Source organism: Taeniopygia guttata, chromosome 5 (genome assembly GCF_048771995.1).
Source record: "Taeniopygia guttata chromosome 5, bTaeGut7.mat, whole genome shotgun sequence".
Taxonomy (NCBI): domain Eukaryota; kingdom Metazoa; phylum Chordata; class Aves; order Passeriformes; family Estrildidae; genus Taeniopygia; species Taeniopygia guttata.
Window position 1 is genome coordinate 1,426,014 of NC_133030.1, and position 21,385 is coordinate 1,447,398.

At 38.8% G+C, this 21,385-nt stretch overlaps 2 protein-coding genes across 2 annotated transcripts in view; both read right to left on the minus strand.

Moving 5' to 3' along the window:
* Window positions 1-6,003, minus strand: part of LOC100224227 (anoctamin-3) — a 169,587-nt gene extending 163,584 nt beyond the window's left edge. The window contains exons 1-2 of the mRNA XM_072929406.1: window positions 5,940-6,003; window positions 5,310-5,384 (exon numbers count right to left, since the gene is read on the minus strand). The gene's annotated coding sequence lies outside the window, so the exon portion shown is untranslated. The remainder of the gene's footprint in view (window positions 1-5,309; window positions 5,385-5,939) is intronic.
* Window positions 93-21,385, minus strand: part of LGR4 (leucine rich repeat containing G protein-coupled receptor 4) — a 72,498-nt gene continuing 51,205 nt past the window's right edge. Inside the window, exons 5-18 of the mRNA XM_030273326.4 lie at window positions 14,582-14,797; window positions 13,870-13,941; window positions 12,411-12,479; window positions 11,775-11,846; window positions 11,617-11,688; window positions 10,900-10,968; window positions 10,383-10,454; window positions 9,212-9,277; window positions 8,518-8,589; window positions 7,629-7,700; window positions 7,211-7,336; window positions 5,940-6,061; window positions 5,310-5,384; window positions 93-3,054 (exon numbers count right to left, since the gene is read on the minus strand). Coding sequence (XP_030129186.1) covers window positions 1,778-3,054; window positions 5,310-5,384; window positions 5,940-6,061; window positions 7,211-7,336; window positions 7,629-7,700; window positions 8,518-8,589; window positions 9,212-9,277; window positions 10,383-10,454; window positions 10,900-10,968; window positions 11,617-11,688; window positions 11,775-11,846; window positions 12,411-12,479; window positions 13,870-13,941; window positions 14,582-14,797 — 2,452 coding nt within the window. The 3' untranslated portion in view covers window positions 93-1,777. The remainder of the gene's footprint in view (window positions 3,055-5,309; window positions 5,385-5,939; window positions 6,062-7,210; window positions 7,337-7,628; window positions 7,701-8,517; window positions 8,590-9,211; window positions 9,278-10,382; window positions 10,455-10,899; window positions 10,969-11,616; window positions 11,689-11,774; window positions 11,847-12,410; window positions 12,480-13,869; window positions 13,942-14,581; window positions 14,798-21,385) is intronic.

The following is a 21,385-nucleotide window of genomic DNA, read 5'->3' on the forward strand; positions in this document are numbered from 1 at the left end:
TTCAAGAGCAGATGAGATATAATTTATGCTCAATAATTCTACATGTGCACTGTTTTCAGCTTTAACTTTTGAAAAACAGAGATAAATAACCATAGGTATTAATGTACCCTTTATTTGCTTTCAGTGTAACATTCCATGTTAATTTGCAGATGTAATATTCATGAGTGTAAATATAAGAATTAACAACTCTTGGATGGTTTTCTTCCCTTTTTACACTTGAATATTTTGGCTTACAAAATTAACAGCATACAGTAAATATTCCTCCCATACTTTGTACAAACTACATGATTTTGATATACAAGGATCCTGTTTTTATTATAGTGACATTATACAACCACATCTATTTACAATGAAAAAAAGTACATAAACCACATTTTAAACATTCTGCTACTGGCAGCCACTATTGTTTAGGAGGTAGCTTTAATTAACAAAATGAAGCCACATTTCCCATCATGGGTTCTATCAAATAACTTACAACACAAAGATAAAAATTCATTGTATGAACAGTATATACAGTTTAATTCTCAAAACAGTAATCTAGCTTTAGATCTGAACAAGAATTTCTCCAGAGTAACTGGGATAGCAGTGGATTTACTCCTCATCTAGTGTATTGTCCAAAAACCTTATATAATTACTTAATCATGCATTATTAACTTTGTATTTATCATATTTCAAACTAATTATAAAAAACTGATCACTGGTTGTACTTAAATCATTTGGGTCTCAGAACTTTAATGCTTTAAAAAGATTGCACTGATTTAGGTGAAAATTAGTGTCTTTGCACAGTGTACTTCACTGTCAGTAAAATAACTGGAAAAATGCTTTTTTTTCAGTGCCAAATTGTGTAGCATTTTCCCTCCATTTCCTAAAGTCTCGGTCCATCATAGGTATTACCGTATACTGCCACTGAGCAGGCTGCAGAGCATTGGCCAGTCTGATGGCACAGACACGAGCTGGCTACAGGGGCAGCTCTGCCAACACGCCGTACATCCACACTCCTGCCAATGCTGCGACTTGACTGGTAATACTGAGGAAACTTGCTGTGGTTCACCTGAAGTGATGCACCATCACTGGAAAAATGTGCTTAACCCTACTGTTCCTGACAGCTGCTAATATTCTTATTCCAATAAATCTACAGAACATTGTGGATTACAAGTACTAAATTTACTGCAACCAACTTTTTTTTTTGTTAATTGAACATGAAATACAAAACAAACACAGTATTCTGATATTGCTGTCACAGTTACGTATGGGAGAATTAATCCCTTTTTTGGCCCTGCAATAAAATGCATCCTGAGATTCAATGCTGAATATAATACACAAAGCTAGCAATATATTTTTTTGCTTAGTTATAGAAAAGTCACATTTAAAAAATAATTTCTATAATATTAAACAGCTGTTCTTTATATTGTGCTTTCTCGGGGGAAAAAAAATCACCAGAACTTACCTCACCACCAGAAGAAGCAAAGTACAACTGCAATATGATGTGGAAACACACCATTAGCATGTAAAAGCTGTATAAAAGAAAGCACTATTGTGTGAAAAGAGTAAAAATATTGGGTAACAATTTTGGTTTACCAATTATTTACAGTCAGGGCAATTGACTTATTTAATTTTTTTAAAATGTATGGCTCAAGAAGTTACTGCCCACTTCCCTTCTTTACAAATGACACAAAATAATGATTACAAAAGTGCTTCCTGCTCAAAAGGTCAAAATGGGCGACAGTCTGCAAAACATGAACCTCTTTATTGGAGCAGCTGAGGGCAGAAAGCCTTCTCAGTCTTTAATTCTTGGTATGTTGTAGGCATAACGCACCAAAGGGAACCCTCTGCTTTGGTAGAAACAGGCACGGCCACAGGCCTGCACTTGGTCCGAGCTGTCCGACACGAAGGAGTCGTCCTCGTCCACGTAGTCAGAGTGGGCTGACTGCGTGCCACAGTCTGACCAGTACCCATCTGGCCTTTGGCAAGGCACCACTGCCAGCGCAGGACAGCTGTGGGATTTTATTAAATGTTTACAGGGCACGGGCTTGGACAACAGCAGCGACTCGCAACATTCACACAGAGCAATATTACCACCCTGGAGGTGGGAGTAAATGCCACAGTCGTAGTAAAAATCCTGTGCCATGTCCCCTTGGGCACTGACAGCAATTGCCACGGTGCCATTCCTCCTGCTCAGGTGGCGCCTGAGCAGCTTCCAGTCTTCCTTGAACTTTGGGTTGAAGAACACGTACAGGACTGGGTTCAGGCAAGCAGGCAATGGGAAAAATATCAAAGTGACAGACTTCATGATTTCAGGGCTGATAGAAATGGCAGTGATCAACGGTGCAAATGAGAAGAATGCAACAGGACAGAAGAAGATGCAGTTGGTGAAGATTAGCCAAGCAACATGCTTAATCGTGCTTGACTGGGAATTTTCAGAGAGATCATCCTTCTCCATGTTGCAATAGAGTTTAGTGTAGATAACAGCCATTAGCAAAAACACTAATGAGTTCAGCAGCACTAGAGTTACTGTGAAACCTAATAAAGGTGTTTCTCTAGTGGGGAAGGGCAAGCAAAGGGGTGATGCTGAGTACTCTACTTTATAAAAAAGTGGTAAGCATCCTGCTACCAGAGCGCACAGGAAAGCAAAAAATGCCGCAATTTGAAATTGTTTGTGGCAATTGCTTTTCCCCTTTTTAATAAACTCCTTTGCAGACAAGCTCCGTTCGACAGCTGCCAACATCAGGAAAAAAATGGCACTTTCTGATGAAAAAACTGCAAGAAACCCAGCAATCCTGCAACCACTGCCAGTCTCCCACCATATGCCAAATTCAGCAAACCTTCCCCAAGATACAGCATCCAAGAAAGTTAAAATACCAGTATAGATTCCCATAAATAAGTTAGAGACTGAAATCAGGCTTATAAACAGTTTGGAAGATGGCAATGTAGTACAGGATGCAAATATTGTTAACACGACAAGCAGGTTGAAGAACAAAGCAACCAAAAAAATAAACCAGACAGTAAGGCGAATCATCCAGCTGCCCAATAAATATTCACAAGGCTTAAAAGCACCTAGAAGAAAACAAAAAACAAACAGAAGGACAACCAATTTAGGAAAAAATTCTGCCTTAATAAGCAAGATTTTTGAAAAGGTCTTAAAGTGTACTCCTCATTAATTCATGAATAGAATACACAGCTGAACTGCTAAATAGGTCAGCTGAAAGTAAACTATTCTGCTGAAGTTATTTACTAATTAATTATGCCAATTTGCCAAACTGCAAAGGCTGGAGTCAGCCTGTGACTGAGGGCTGGCTCTGTGCTGCACATGCCTTTCCTCTAGGCAGGGGAAAGGTAAGTACAACCCATCCCTGATGTGGGCAGGAACAGAACTGCCTAGAATGATTCAGTATCAGTGCAAAAATCTCCCGAGGCCTAAAGCAACTTCCAGAAATTAATGAACTGACAGGCAAAAAAAAAAATCTTTTTGTTTTTTTTAAATGATCAAGCTTCATTTCTGGGCAGAAAATAATGAAGCCCACTGGTTTATCAGAAAATCAGGAATACAACCCCTTTTTAGCAAGTATTCCCAAATAAAACCTCAATGAAAGAATAATTACCTTTACAATACATTCGTGTGACACAACAATACCTGCTAAGCTGATCTACTTCAAAATAAAAACAACTTCCTACTTACAAAATTTTAAAATGTCAGTTCAGTGCCTCCAAAAATTCAATTTAAAGCCATTTTTCTTCTTTTTAGACAAATAAAAGCCACCACCCTTTCCTGTCTTTCTCCCAACATCTAGCTGTTCTTTGAGTCAAAAGTTACCCTCCTCTGACACTGATATTCCCAGTCCATGCTGGGAGGGGGCAAAAATTCATGCTTAGAAGGATATTTCAGCAAACTTGAGCTCCTTGAGCACCACTGTTCAGCAATCCATTCTTCAGATAAAGTGCAAAGTGGATCTACAGGCTGAGCAGTGATTCAGACCTGACATGGTGGGTGGCGTATCTATCTTATGACCAGATGGCAGCATGACATAGAAACTTGCTAGTACGAGAGGGACGGGTGAAGAGCAAGGTAAACTGTGAACTTGTAGAGCAAGCTCTTTCTTTTAGACCTGTTACAGCATTTCTGGCCTGGACAAAAAGAAAGAGCTAAAGACTTTAAAAATTTAACCCATGTAACACACCATATCAGTTCTCATTCTGTAAACAGGAGATCAAATGCAAATAAGCACCTTTTACAAATTAACTTTCAGATGATGTACAATTACATTAATATATTTGACTTTCTGACTACAGGTTTTTTTGGCTGTGATCAAGAAATCCTTGTGATATTCTGGATATTAAAGTCAGAGCTAGCTGAAAGGATAAACAGATTTTCATAACATAAAATAGTAGTTAGGAGAAGAGAAAGAAGTAAGACTTGAACAACTCCTGCTCACCCAGGAGTAACTTCATTGGAAGCACATTGCATATACATGTTCCTGTTTATGCAGACAAAAGAGAGTACAAGATGTAGGGAAAGAATCCTCTGGAGAGGCTGGGGCAAAGGCAGAAAGCAAGAGGCACCACAGCAAGTGCTCCAGGAGCTGAGTGGAAGGCTGTACGGAAATTGGCAGTTTGAGTAAGAGAAACAGAAGGGCAGAAACAAAGCTGCCTAGAGTGAAAATATTCATTGCAAGATCAAAGACTTTCAACAATCCTGGACTGTTCAAGCCTGAGTTGGAGTAAATCTGGTATACCAATATGACTATTCACTGCACAAGTGTCTTGAGCAGTTTAAGATGCTACTGCCTACTCCAGCTATTTGTAACAGCCCTCTGCTCACAGTTGATGCAGCTACAGCAGGACTGGGGGAGAGATCACATGGGTGCTCCTCCTTATCCTCTCTCCTGGAAAGACATCAAGCTTCCTTAAAACCACCAGCGATAGACAGGAGTTTGAGTTAAGCTTTTAAAGCACAGGCTGAACTCTCACCGAAACAGGTAAGCATTCACACAGTCTGCTCCACAGACATCATCTGTGGAGCAGACTCCAAATATAATCTTTACAGTCTTGATTATTCTGATTATGGAAAGAAATTTTGTTATTTTTCCTAGCATAGTTCTCTAATGAAGGGCTATGTGTCTAAAGCTGAGTCAGATTTTTCTGATTGCTCATCCAGAACAACATTGACATCAAGTTTTACTGAAAGCATTGGAGAATTTGATCTCCTGTGTACAGAATGATTACCAGGAATGAAAGATGTAATTCTGCACTCAACTCTTTGCATAACACCATGCCAGAAGTTGAGTGTGGCTAAAGCACATTATAAGATTTACCTGTTGCTGGTGTACAGTGAATAATAGTCTGTCCCAATTCATCATTTTTCGCATTTCTTAGAATATCTGCATTAGCTGTAAAAATGAAAAACATATTAGTTGTAAAAAGAAAAATAAGTGAAATGGCAGTGAAGCTGCCTAGGATGGTAGTAGTTCACTGACACCTGAACCTTGTGACAAGTGAAATGGTTCTGGTTTGCATTCTGTCAGATGCCCAGTGCAGAAATTGCTGCTCGCAAGGCTTTGTAACACAGCAACATCTTTGATCACTGGGGAAAGATCTATGGAGCCTTAAGTAGTCAAGGAAGGACAAGTCCTGTCTGAACAGAAAGGCTGAAACACTGAGAACAATAAAACCATGACAGAAGCAATACCTGCAGTTCGACATTTTTTTAAATTACTATTGTTTTTTCAGACAGGCAGGTCTTACATTGTCCAACGTATCTTTCACATGTTTAGAAGGAACATGGCACTGCTGATGTATAAGCAATTGCTAATTGGTCTTTCAGAGACCTCTTTTGTATCCCTATAAAGACTTGTATTTTTCCTATTTCCTTATTCAAAGGCAACACATGGTTATTCTAGTCTGTTACAAAACAATACTGCTGGTTAAGTACATGAAACATTTACCTTTCTCATGATCCATCAAGGCACCTTGATCTTGGTGACCAGAATCTTCAGCTTTGGAGTTTAGGTAAGAATCACATACCCAAAATGCACAGCACTGATAAGCATATGGTACAGAGAGTGACCTGAAATACAGGCAGAACAAGGAAGACCATTAAACTTTGTAACCAAAGTTAAGATTGCCACCTATTAAAAATATTTAAGTAGCACACTTCCATGTTAAACTCAAATCTTCCTTTTCTCACAGTGGCTGATAAAACCTGTTTCAAATTGGATGAGGTATAACCATTTCTAATGAACTCTTGCACTGAGATAAAGGGCAGGTGATGTATACAAGTGAGAAGTAAAAAGATGATGTTATGATATTTAGCTCTCTACTATTCTTTCTAGTCCTTATACAAACCAAACTCTCATCAGGGTTAGTTTGTGGCATTGCTGTCAAAATTAAACTGAAACTAATTAAGTAAGCTAATTAAAGAGTAACTGTTTTGTAAGAAAGTTAATTCCCAGATGACCACAACGTTGTGTTACATCTTTCCTTCTCACTCATCATTATAAAGGATGAAAAATAAGATTTCTTTTTTTGTGTGTGTTTGGCAGATATGGTACATACTGTTATTCTGGCAGAGAAGAAGTACATCTTCACACAGAGTTCTAAAAAAACCACATAAACAATAAGGGAATAGCAGACCAAAATCTATTTTTTTTTTTCACTCAGGACTACAGTATTAACTATCCTGAATTTGCTTCTTGAAAATATTTAGGAGAAACATCAGACTGCTTCTTCTTAATGTGCAGAAAGATCTTCGTAAAATGGAAAACAGTTCATCACTGTCTGATCCATCTCCCACAAAAATCAATTACAGGCTTCCATTTGAATGATTATTTTTATTCTTATCATTTACCTCCAAGAAAATATACATAAAGCATGGTGATTATGTAATCAGACACCTGCCTGTCTGCTCCTGTTTTCCACACTGTGAAAGACAGATGTGCTCAGTTCAGTAACAAATGGAAATCTACCCAAAGCACTACTCTCAAACCAGATGATATCTTGCCTGAAAAGTGGTGGAGAAGAAAAATTAAAAATCCCAAGAAAATTACCTGTAACTGGCTTCTACAGCAGAGCAGTCAGATGCCCTTTCTATAGACAGCAGTGAGATGCTGCAGGACTCAGCAAAGACCATTTGCCACAAGTACAGTACACACCGGCTCCATTTACCACACCCTGCTGGGCACTGCAAGCACCCTGGGGGTGTTCTTTACCAACATACCGCAGCTTGGCGAAGTTCTTGGCTGCCAAAGCTTCTTTCAGCTCAGAATTGCCTGTGAGTTTGAGCTGGTTCAGTCCACTCAATCCTTCAGCAGGAATTGAACTGAGCTCATTGAAACTCAGGTCTCTGGAATGGGAATATTAACACTGTGTTACAGAGTAAGTTTGAAGACCCTCCAGTACACATTTCATTAAAGCAGGGAAGAGCTTTATCATACGAGGCTGTGGTCTGGAAATGCCTGTCAGTGCAGCAGGCACTCTAAAGATGTGTTCCCTGCATGTATTCAGCTAGCAGGAGCCTTCCTGATTCACAGATATTGCACAAATGATGAACACATCACTTTTAAGCTAAAAGCATTTATTATCTCAGCAGTTTAATGCAAGAGAGAGGAGGTGACTGCACAGAAAAGCCTACTTACAGGTTAAGAAGAGCTCCAACAGTGATGAAAGCTCCCTTGTGAATCTGATAGATTCGATTTCTACTGAGGTCCCTGCAATGAATGCCGAAGGAGATTATTTGGCAATTTCACCAAATCTAACAGCAACTGTACTGAGGAAAAAAGCTAAGGTGACAATTATATCATGCCTTTATCAGAAAAGGAGAACATATCCCCTCTCTTCCCATTCAGTCAGGTGCAATAGCAGCCAAATTCCTTGGCAATGGAGCTGTATCCTGCTTCACCTCATCTCCCATTCCTGCTCCCCTTCCCTTTCTTTCTGACACTACAGCTCAAGCTCCCAAGGCAGAGGCTGCCTCTGGCATCATCGAATCCCAGGATTCCCAGGTGCCAGGATGACCCCTTTGGTGACAACTACATCTCTGTAGCAGGGCATATGGGCAGATGGGGGAAGACAAAAGAACAAGCAGAGAGGCATCTGCTTTTCTACATTTCAAGTCCAGCTCCACCATGAGTTATAACATTCTTCTTAAAATACCTGTCTAGTTCTGGATTGTTCTAACTTAATATAGCTAGAGTTGTAAGGGGAAAAGATAATTTTGTTCACTTATCTGCTTCTCCTAAGGAAAACAGATAGGATCTCTCCAACAAATACTATACAATAAAATAATATAGTTACAGTGCAAAAGATTGGACCAGTGAAAAAAATTTTGTTCTGTAGACTTCATATTTGTAAAAATATTTTTATAGGCTAGAAAAATAAAATGGAGAATAGAAGGAACAGGGCTCAAACTGGCTGTTGGCCTTTTGCCATCAATCAAATTTGTAACACCAAACCCTGACGTCAGTTTACAGGGGAATCAAAACCAGGATCTTGTTTTACTCAGCATGCAGCTACATCCGCACTCACAGGACACGGAGGGAGGACAGTCCTTGAAAGGTATCCTCTGCAATTTCATGGATTTGATTATGCTGTAACGAACTGCAAAGGGAAGAAGCAGAAACAGAACCTTATTAGCTGACTTCAAACAAAGAGATAGCTTGGTGTCTGCTAATGCAGGACTTTAGCCTTACCAGTGACAAGGTTTTACTCATTTCCCCTTGTAGACAACTGACAAATGCACTGCATCGGCAATGTTCATATAACTATGGAGCACCTTCCTGGCCGCTCTTCCCAATCCCAATTCACAACTCATTTAATTTAGAAGAGACTAAGGAAGTGTGGACTAAATTACTTTCAAGCTAAAAGTTACACTTTGTGAACGCTGAAGAGTCATAGTGAAATTTAAAACAACTCTCCATTCTGCACGGAGTCTTTGGGCATATTCTAGCCATTCCATTTATATGCATAGCAATATTACTATGCAGGATTAAGCTGTCTTTCATTACTTTTGTAGCACAGGAATAATTAAGCATTAGTTAATTAAGGAAAGCATAAGTGGTTGAATACTCTGTCCAGCACACTTCTCATATGAGATCACCATACTATCTCTGTCCTTAATTTTTAAAAATTAGGATCAAACAGGAATCAAAAAAGTCTCTAGAGATGTGGACTCAGAATACTATGGAGTTTATAAAAATAAACAACACTTATTTCTACTTACATTTCTTCCAAGGTATGGCAGCCCTTAAAACTTGGGAGGTCCTTTATATTGTTATAAGATAAGTCCCTTCAAAACAGAAAATGGGAGAAGGGTGCTTAGTTAACTCCTTTCTACTTGAAACATCTCATCACTTGTAACTATTAAATAGACTGACAGAAAAATCATCCTATTATTACCATTCTGCTGAGAAACCAAGGGTACTTTAGAGAAAATCACAGAGGGAATCACAAGTGTGAATTCTACATCTCTGTATACACGTACCCTAAAAACATTTAGGACATGCTCCCTGAATTGAGAGTTATAATGTAAAAATTTTATTCATAACCTGCTTTATTAGTTTAAACTAGGTAAATTGTATGTAAAGCATATAAATTTGGTGCCAATTTTGGTTAGTGTGCTGGTAATTGCTTAAGCAAAGCTATGAAAGCTCAGAATGTTCTGTGAAACAATGAAGAAAAAAAATACTAGAAACAAGCAAACAATCTTAAAATTTCTATTTGAAAGGTAAATGGCTGTTTGAAAATAAATCTCACCTCATCAATTTTCCTCCTCTTTTTCTTCTATCAAACAGAATGTGGTTTTTCTCCTCCCTTTTTCAGGATTTGCTTCTGTTCCACATTTTCCTGAGTGCATCTTTTGCAAACTGTAGTTTGTCCCCATCCCCCTAATAGTTTCAGTTACCAGTTTGGGGTTTTTTGCATTAATTTTAACACATGCTCCCTGCTTTTTATGTCTAGCCTTTGCATTGCCATCTTCTTCCTAATCCTCATCTCCATTTCTTTGGTTCCTCATGCTCTCTGCTCTGTTCCTGAACACAAGAGGTCAAAGCACTGTAACTTAACTCCTCTTTAACCTCTGAATGTAGCTAACTACAGTTCTGTTAACAATGAATGGTGGCAGAACAAATTTGAAGATCGATCTCTGCAGCACCACCTTACACATCTAACATAGGAAAAAAATGTAACATTCCCCTATAAAGAGGACTCTGTTTAAGGAATGTAAGGCATTACATCAAATCAAAAAAATCGAAAAACAATCAAGAAACCACATTTCCAGCTTTGGTAGAACTTCTAGGATGAAAAATTCAAAGTAATACTTTGACTTTAAATAAGATTTAAGTTTCTTTCAAAACATTCTCATGCATGAAGAGAGGCACAATATGTATACTTACAAAGTTCGAAGCACCTTTTGCTCTTGGCATAAATTAACAGGAATACTGTTTATCTTGGTTCCTGTAAGAGTTCTGTGGGGAAAAAACACAACAAACCCACACATATAAATGCTTCTTTTCTTTATGACAGATGGCATAACAAGGATATATAAGAATAGAATGCTATCGGGGTGCTAGATTCATCCACCAAATTTTGTTTGTTTGGGTTTTTTGGTTTTCAGTTTGGGTTTTTTTTGTTTGGTTTTTTGTTTGGTTTTTTAAGAGGACAATTTTTCTGTTTTTCATTTCTGGGAGAGTGAGTCAGTATCAATGGCCTTTTTCATAGGCTTTTCTCAGCTTCCCCTACTAAAAAAACCCGCTAAGTGTCACCCAGGTATCACAGTGAGGAAAACTATACCATTACATTTACTGACTGGAAGAGAACATATATGCAGTTTCTCTTCCAGATCCACTAATCATATTTCAATGACTTCAAAAGAGGAAAACCCAGGAATTTATTTCTGCAGAAGACACTTACAAGCTCTCCAGATTTACGGTTCCTGTCAAATTAGGAAACCACTGCACCATGCTGGCACCTCGAATGACCCTAAAAAAATCCCCATGAAAATTAGGTGTGAACTACTATGAAATTGAATTGTGACATTCAGTTTTATAATCAGGTAGATATTTACACCAAGGAGACATTCTAACTGCTTTTAAATTTTATACTTGAATAATGTATGAAAGTTGTCTTTTCATTACTTCCTGTGCTACTCATTTGCTTAACAAATTACTCCTCCATGAGCAAACAATTGGAATTCATCAAACTGCAAAGAATGCTACCAATAGTCATGAAAAGTGTAGCTTGTAGTTCAAAGTCTCACTCCATTTTACTTATTCATCAGCCCCAGAAGCGATATCTTTTAAGAGCATACATGCACTAACCTGCAAAACATTCTCACAATGTACATCCCTGCTCAAAAAACCACTGAGGACATACTGCAGATTGTTTAACTAAGAATCTAAGCACTTGGCCTTGGGTTATGTATCTTACGAAAGGTAATTAAAAAAAAAGTTGTAGAGCGTATTAAATAGAGCTTCTTAAGAAACTAGATATTCCCAACAATAACATATTTATTAAAACTTACTGAAAAAAATCCTCTAATGTAAGAGGGAGCCAGAAAATTTATTTTCAGTTCTTAGCCACAACATTTCATACCCATGTATTGAACAGTATTGTTAAGAAAGTACTTACAGGGAATGCAGATCTGACAGATTCTGAAATGCTGAGTTCCCCACAAAAGACAAAGGATTATCATACAAATGTCTGGGAAATGAAAAATATATTTCAGGGTTTGTTCTTACAGTCACTGTCTGCTAAAGGCTAAAAATAGATGGATGGAAATTACTTACATTGTTCTTAGAAGTGGGTTTCCTGCAAACGCACCATCAGGAATTATGGAAATGTAGTTACTGTGAAATCCCCTAAAGATATTAGCAAAGAAAAACCCAACATTTAAAACTATACTGCCAGCAGATTCAACCAGTAATCATTTTCATCATATTTGCTCAATTTCCAACTCTGCCATAACAAGGACTGCAATATGACTAAGTCAATCTGCAGGAATAATTTTAATGATTTCTTTCTGCTTCACAGCAGCTAATGAAAATATTTCATTAGAAAGGAATTATTTTGATCCAACATAATGCTGTACTTTCACTTTTCTCACTCATCTCTTAAGAGGGGACAAGGAAAACATGCGTCATCAAGGAGTACTTAACCTGGAGGCCAAAACCATCTCCTGATTCACATCTATGCTAATGGTTCTCCTGCTTATGTAACTCCAAAATAATTTTCAACACATGCCCTCTCTAGATGATGATTATATTTTCTTTTAACTATAGCCTCATTTAGTATAACCTAACCTAATTTAGTCTCCTACACAATGAGACAAGCACTCTTAAATCCAGGATTCCGCCCCCCCCCACCTTTTTATTTAAGAAAAGGAGAATGAAAACTGTTAAAAAGGGATAATAAGTAATACTTACAACTCCTTTAGACTTGGAAGTGCTTTTATGGCTTCAGGGAACTCTACCATGTTATTATAATTTAAATCCCTAGAAGAAACAAAGCAAGAACATGATAAAATTTTTAACAGTACCCTGAATTGTCAAAATAATTTATGTTTAAGACAGTCCAATGAAAGAAAACAAAGAACACCTTTAGCTAGACCATAGAATGACTTCAACTTAGATTTCATCTTCTGATGTTTTACATGCTTTATAACCAGCTAATAACTTAGATAAGATATTTAATATCACCCAGAGAATTATTAATATTAAGTCAAATAATATTTCCTTACAGCAAAGCTTAGTATTTTTCAATACCTCACAGGTTTTTCTTCAACAGAATTTACACAGAAATGAACCATGATTTCAAAGATTAAAAAAAAAAAAGTAGATACAAATGATTACTCCTTATGATCATCTTACTAATACCTTTTGTCAAGGTTTTATAAAACAAATAGTAAATAAGCCATTATATAAAGGCAGATCTTGCAGCAAAACCAATTATAAATACTGATCAGAGGCACAGAAAAACCTCATGACTTGGTGATTGGTAATGCGGATCTGTTGATTTCCCAGTTAAGTTGTCATTATTCCAGCAATGATGTCAGGACCTCTGCAAAAGGGATCCCTTAAAAATGGCAAAACCCATTTTCAGAATCCTGTATCAGCTCTATCTATTTACCCAGCACATCATTGCTTAACTGAAGGTGAAAGAGATGAAGTAAGCAGCATTTCTGGACTCATCCAAGCTCATCATTTTAACAGAGCTTGTCACTGGCTTGCCCTTGCCCTCCTTAATTAGTTTCACTTATTTAGCATTCCCCAAAGCAAAACAAAGGCACTGCTGAGGGATGTGTCACTTATTAGACATTCCCTGAGTGAGCTGCAGGGAAATGGGAAATGTGACCCAAGCAGCTGAAAGCCAGTACTTGCCAGCAAAGCACTTGGGAGGTTCAGGATGAGGAACAGAGGAGCAACAGCCCCCTGAGATCCTCTCAGAAACGTCCTATTGTCACCTAACAGTTTTAGCAAGGTATCCTGTGTATGTTCAACCCTACAGGAAATCTGAGAAACAAATATTTGTCCTTATCATTCATGGGGCCACTCAAACACTTGTGGCCTGTCCACCTGGCTCAGCAAAGTGCTATGCCAGAGTACACCAGCGAGACTAGGGCCAGGAACATTAGAGCCACATCATCCAGCATGGCATTTCACCCAGGCTAGTATTTACCTGCTTCTCAATGTAGTTAATTTGTTTTGGTGGGGCAGGGCACTGATACCAGCCTTCAGTTCCAAAACTGAGCTGGACCTAAGTGTCAGTGGCACAGTGCACACACATCTGATTTGCAAAAATTTCATCATACCAGTATGGCAACCTTGATTTAAGCTGAGACTGAGACAAATACTGACCACAAATTACTTTAAGAAACACACTTACAAGGTTTCAAGGTTGTCTAATCCATCAAAACAGTGTTTTCCTATAGTTTTTATTTTATTGTTATGAAGATGTCTGAAAAACAAAACCAAATCAAGTAAATGATTTCATGTAAGTTAACAAAGTAGCAGATATTTCTATGAAATCAAGAGAGTTGAACAGTTTAGGAAAAAAAACATTGCATAGGGTGGATTACACAGAAGAATATCTTTCATTTCCAGACAGAATATTTCATCCTCATATGGAAAAAGAATAGACTGCTTGGCAGTCAAGACAACCTATTTTAAATCTTTAATCACTATTAAGAAATGTGATAAAAATATAGCCAATACAGAAATCAAACATATTTTTCTTATTATTCCACAGAGATTTTTAAGATTATGAAGAGACAGGTTTCAGATAAAATAATTTTTTTTTTCTTTTCATATCTCTGAAAGCTTTCTCTGACAACCATTGTTTTGAAGCATTCATTATATAATGAGATGTCAGAAATCAAATCTCACTACCCACAGCCCATGTGGCTTTTTGTTTAGGAGAAAGTCTTTAGCAAACCTTCAGCGGGCTCTCTGATATACATTGTATCATCTCATGTTGGCAGTACAGGCTGTTCCTGAGCTAAAACATCGCAAAATAACCATTTTGAGGGCCACTCTGGATTAACCAAAACTGTAACTGAGAAGAAAAGCAAAGTGCCCTATGAAACATGAACACTCACAGAACCACCAGGCTGGAAAGGTTGGTGAATGCATAGTCAGGAATGTGAGTTATTCTGTTGAGAGCCAGCGTCAAGGCCTGCAGGGAAGGGAGATTGCTGAGTGGAGAGATGGGAACTTCTGTCAAGCTGTTGTCATCCAGCCAAAGGTGCCGCAGCTGCAGCAGCCCCTCAAAGCTGTCCTCTGGTATGGCAGTGATGTGGTTAGCATCTAAACGCCTGCATTGAAACAGAAAGAACCATGCAACAAGCTCACAAACTGCAGACCAGCAACAGTACCAGCTGAAGTCCTACTGTTCATGACCATCTCTTTTCAAGCTTATGTGTCTTTCACTGAAATAATTCAATACTGCCAAGTTTGAAGTTTTATTGAAAGATGCATGAAAACCCCTTTCAAAGCAAACGAGGAGCCCATAAAACAGTTCCATAATAAACTTCTCAAAAAATTTTAATAAAACATTTGAACAAATTGATATGCTTATAATCAGCTACCCAAAATGAATTAATAATTTCATAAAGCATCTCCCAAAAAAACCCCTAGCTTCTAATACAGCAACAAATCTTTAAAACAGCAGCTTGACAGCGTATGTAAGACTGCAGAGGCATTTACTCATTTGAATGCATTATCCCTACATCTCCTTTGTTGATAGCATACTGTTGTATGCTTTGTTTTGCGGCACTGTTATACAGTAACAAAGCAGCTACTTTAGAGAATAAGATTATTAAAAGCTAGTTGTGAACCAAGTCAGAGTTGAGTTATCCCAACAAGTAAAACATCTCAACTAAAACTGATTTCTCTCTTGCCCCTGATCTTTTCTAAGGAACAAAATGCAAAATAGCACGTCAGCACTATTAACTATTGTACATCACTGGATTTACCATCATTCTTTTTCCCTAAATAAACGCCAATTGCAAAATTAGCAATAGTAAGTGTCCTGACTCCAGCCACGACAGGGTTAATCTTTGCAGTAACTAAGAGGGGACAAGGGGACATATCTAGGACCCAGAGGTTATTCAATATCCTGAGAAGAAGCAAAACTTTTCTAGTCCATGGACCTCAATGGGCCTGAGAAGGCACAGAGCTGTGGGCAATACTTGACGGCCCTCGGACCTAAAGGCTGTCTCCTCCAGGTCAGCACACAGCTGCACCACGCTGACTTCCCTGCAAACACAAGGACAGCACAGTGCACAGCTGGTGTGAAATGACTGCTGCACCAGCCATGGAGCCTTGTACAGGCACACAGAATACACACACCCTCCTCCCATAACAGGGATGCTCATTAAGATACAAATCAGCACAGCTCTGGAATTACTTGGCACTCTCTAGTTTCTAAAGCCATGACCAAATATGCTCTTGCTAGTCTAGCTGGGTTAGTTTCAGAAGTAATTTCCTCTACCCTTCATCCTGTCTTTCTGGGCAGGCGGTGTGGACCAAGTGACTTCACTGCATTTGTCCCAAGGCATAGTCACAGCAGATCTGGATCCCAACACCTAAAGGACATGCAGAATTCAAAGGGAGGAGACAACCCTGACTAAGAATTAAGGCAGAACAAAAGCCTGATGACAAATTTAATATGCTTCATCTTTTTCCTTAAAACAGAGGTTTGCTGTTGTGATGCATGCAGTTTGCATATTTCAAATTATGATGAAAAAAAGTCATAATCTGAATTTCCATGTAATAAAAAGTCAAAAAATACATCAAATTAAGCAACAAATATGCTATTACAAGTGGGCACTTACAAAATTGTCTGCAGTCAAAGTCCTCTCCTAAAATGAGTTGTCATTAGCTCTAAAGCTGTACATCAAAGAGTTAATTCCTATGGTTCATATACTGGCATCCCCTCATCATTTGCCCATGGTCTAACAGGTGTGTATGATATTCTATCTGAATACTCTTAGGTTGCACAGAGACTAGAACATCTCAGAGAAACTAAAGTCTGATGATAATAAAGGAGGAAAAAGAGGCTGGGAGGAGAGAGGAAAAAAGCCTGAGGCTCTGCTTCAGAAAAAAAAAAAAAGGCAACTAGAAATTACCTGTCTTTCTTCTCTCCTAAATTTACACAGCTCCATGAAGATCAAATAATTATCTCCCAATGGAATAAACATATCTGGGTAGTAAAATTTCTCCCTGCCCCTTTCCTCCCTTTTTTTTTCTGAGGTTTCTTTTTTTGGTTGGAGGAAGGGGTTGGTTTGGGGTTTTTTTAGGAGAAGCAGCATACTCAAGATACAGGCCTCGATCATTGTTCCTATTCATCTAGTCCATCTGCACTTCCACTGGCACCTTCCTAAATTCCATTTATTCTAGGAGACTTTGGGAAACAAAAGCACACAAGAAAGCCACACATTGTGCTCCTCCTCTCCCACCCTTAAAGGAGGAGGTGAACAGAGGGAGGATGGATGCACACAATGAGGGAGCTGAACTCAGCTGAACAGAGACAGGCATAGAGATGATGTCGCAGCCTGAGTTTGCAGATGGCTTTGCCAAGCCCTCTGTCCCCCAGGACAGGAGGATTGAGTAGCCAAGTACCACACTCTAAACTGAGGACTCTCCACAGCCATCCCAGCTGTTGTGTTTATCTTCTCCAGCCCACAGCAGCAAAGGTGAGGGGGAAAGAACACCACCCCCCATCCAGGGAGGTTTAGAAACTGAAAGAGGTATTTTTAAGTTATTTGGCCTCATCCACAATTTTTTGTGTTCCTTAATTTCTCCTAAGAGCCTAATAGGCCATGGTTATTTTTCTTCCTCTTCCAAAAAGTCAAAGCTTATCCACATCATACTGAATGCACAAAACATAGCTGAAACATTCCTATTTAGTGTGAAATGCGCATAACAAAGCACTTAGTGAAACAACTGAAAAACAAACCTAAAATATTTGACAGCCTTCACAAAACACTAACAATTAAGGACCACAACTTTTCTTTAAGGTAGATAGGGGAATATTCCCTAGCTCCAATATCTAACAAAGGACAAGCAATAGTCTTTGTTTGGACTGGACTTTGTACAAAGACTGTCTTTTTCCATTATATTGTTAAAGATACAAGTATATTCTTCAAATTAGACTCTAATACTTCAGAAGTTACTACAATTACAGCTTTCTTATAGGCACTGGCTTGTGAGAGATCCTTATATTTTAGTCTATAAATTAAGAATTCAGTTGTGGAGCTGTCATCTTCACTTTTATTCCTCTCATGTTCCCTCCTCACACAAGCACCAACTCCAGAAGAAGAAAAGAGCAGGAGGATGATAGAAACCTAAACATTCAGCAGCTCTTGTTATGAACAAAACAGCTTGGCTGGGACACTTGGTTTGGGCTAAGTACTGACATTGAAATGTTAATTAGCTAATTGCTCCTGGGAATCACCTACAACCCCACCCACACTAGGACCTGGATGCAAAATAATCCTGTGGAATCATGGGAGGGGGTTTTGGGGATGAAAAACACCCCTAAATGGAAAAGATGGGCACAGTGGAGGGGGCTGGATGGGTGTGCTGGTTATGGAAAAGGGAACCACATCTCTAGTCTATGTTTAACCTCTCACCATAACCTGCAGAGGACCAGACTGGACTGGGCTGTGGGAAGCAGGAGCAAAGGAGACACACTTCCTGGTGTTACCAGGAGAGAAGGAGAGGGACCGCTGCTGCTGGACTTCGGCAGCAGGCTCTGCACATCCCCTCACCCTGCGGCTACCAGAGAAGCTACAACAGTGGGGGCGAGCTCCTCGTTGAGCCCCCTGCCGAGCTGACTTTTTAATAAAGAGCTGACTATTAATAAAGGCATAGACCCTATTCATTTCACTCTTACATCAGTGTTTGATATATTGTTAAAACAGGACATAGCAAGCTCTTCAAACAATTGACTGTGCTTTAAGGAAACCAGAGCTAGTAAGAACACCTACCCCAATTCAAATGAATAGAAGCTCCATATCTAACACACACATATAAATGAGATTTTACACACAAACGTACACACACTGCTTAGGGCAACTGCCATACAGCCTGCATCCTCCATAGGTAACACCTGAGAGGCCTCCAGGACCAGTCTCACCAGCTCTCATATGTGACCACAGGCAGTCTTCCAGGCTTCAGCCACTACGAAATTTTAACGGACTTGTACTAATAGCCTAATTAACAGCCTTGTACAGCAGGAGTTTACTGCTGATGTTAATAAAAGGCAAATCACTCCCAGCCCTTGTGTTAAACCACTTCTGCTCAATGGCAATCATTAAAGAACATTGCTCTTTAAAGCGCTGCTTCAAAAACCACAAAGAAATCACTTCAGTAACAGTGGAGTAGGTTTTTAGTCTTGAAGTTGAGTGCCAATAAGCCTGGTACCTGGGAAATCCTGTCACAGTGGGAGGCAGTAACCCATGTTAACAGAGGCACTTTAGAACACTGGAGAGCTTGCTCACTGGATCAAGCAGTAACTCTCTCTGCAGTATGTGTTGATAACAGCAACACAAGGATTTGCTTTACTCAAAGACAAATTTACAGCAGCCCTCAGAAACTAATGATACATGCTGAAACTGTTTCCATCACTAGTACTGATGTGCCAGCACATTTCTTTCTTCATATCTCTTCAGATGGTACCAAGTCAAAGGTCACAGTTTGCTGCAAAGTACCCACAGAGGATTCAGCTAATTTTTCCTACATGCTATTTTACTTTTACCATCTCATTTAATTTTCTGATCAATCAATTTCTAAATATTTCCCTGATTTTATTTAAACTTGGCAATTCCTTAAGCAAGCCCAGACAGTTAAAAAAAAAAAAAAAAAAACCTACAATAAAGCCAGAAATTCCTGAAGTTCACAATAAAACACAAGTCACTTTCAAGAAAACCAGAACACCTTCTAAAGGTAAAGATGGCATAGTAAAATATGTGAAGTACACAAAGCAGTATATTTTAAGACTTTTCAGCACAATCAGATACGCTCAGAAGAGCTCTTACACATTCGTAACTCTAAATAGGAAGAAATACATATTCAGTGTATTTAAGTCTGTATTTGTTTTGCAGGTTAAAGAGAAAATGTGTCAATTTCTTCCATTCCCATTCTGATTAATCCCATTTCTTAACAGAGACTAAATCTGAGGGCTGATGCCCTTTAAGTCCTTAATAACAGCAAAGCAGGAAACTAGAAAACCTCTGAAGTCAAACCATTACAAGGTGCTTAGCTGAAAACACACCTGCCACAGTAAGGGGTGCAAACTACCTAAAACACCATTTAAAGCTTCTTAACTTTATCTAGTCATTGCTGTAGAGGAACACCTTCCACAGCCTCCCAGCCACTACTGTCCCTACAGACACGTCTTGTCCTTCCAAACTCTACAATCCAGAATCACAAAATTATGAACTGGAGCCCTCAAGCACTTTTTAAGAAGAAGACAGCAGAATTAGAACAGAACTACATAATTTTTGATATAAGATTGTATTTGCATTGTTCTCTCCAAATTTAGGGATCTTCCCTTATGACACATTTTGCATTTACAGTTTGTTACTGAAATTGTCAGCAATATGAACTATGGCTTAAAATTGGATAGTTTCACTACCAGCAGAATGTTTCTAGATTTGACTTTTTTAATAAATACAGATATTAACTTGATCTGTAGAAGGAACCCTTCCTAAAATACAAAAAAGCTAGAAATTCAAGACTGCAGCTGATGTGTGCTATAGCATGTATTTTAAATGTGTGAATTTATTTATAATAATTTAAATTTATATTAATTTATAAACAGACATATTAAAATTAATTTAGACTATTAAACACATTTCATATGTTTAATGTTATAAATTAAAACATATTTCAGTCATATTTCTATTTTTATATGACTGAAATATGCCTCCATTCTCTGTCCCCATGCTTCTACCATACGTTTTTACCCTGCAAAGCATGCTTCTGCTCTCATTCCTTTCAGTTCTACATTAGGACCCCAGTCTTTCCCACCTGGACCAAGATGATTCCCACTCCCAGAAAACATAACACATCCCAGTTCAGCACATCCATGCCTCCTGCCTTATCCTGCCTCAAGGCTGACCCAGCCTCCTGTGATAGGGAAACAGACTGAAGAACTGGTTATGAACCTGATGAGAGCAGGTCAGGCTGTTCAAGGAGCCAGAAGTGCCAGCAGGCACTGCAGAAAATGCCTGCTGACCACAGGCATGGAGACATTCGCCTGTGCAGCTCAGGTGAACATCCACACACTAGGAGAGGCAGGAGCTAGCAGAGCTCAGTATCACATGGCAGGATCCCAGATCCCACCGTTAGGGAATCTGGCAGAACTGCTAAGATGCAGTGCTTTGAACCACTGCTGCAGAATGCTCCAATATTCCCTGCATGGGGACAAGTGTGCACATGTGCTGGGACAGCAGAACTACAATTATAATAAATTATACCTAATACACTAGCAGATATTGACAGGCTTTCAAAAGACTCTTGGATTTGATGGCAAATGCACAGTGGCAATTAGGTTTGTGGGGTTTATTATTCAAGTGGAATAAAGTTTTCCTTTGTTAAGCATCTGAAAGTCTTTGTTTAAATAGTGTAATTCCAGTATTTGTCACACCCTGGGGATTGTACAAGAATATTCCTATGTAGCTGGGTTTCTGTGGTCAATCAGAGCAACCCTCAAGACTGCTGCAGTTTACAGACCCATTTTACAGATCCCCAGATTCTGGGCCAAAGCTCAGAATAAATACAAAATAAGTCATCACAGTCAAATATGCCAAGGCACTTAGAGAGGGACTTTCCTCAGTGGCTTTCCAGCAGTTCCCAGGAAGCAGCTCCAGCGCTGTGCTGCTGCACCTCCTGCT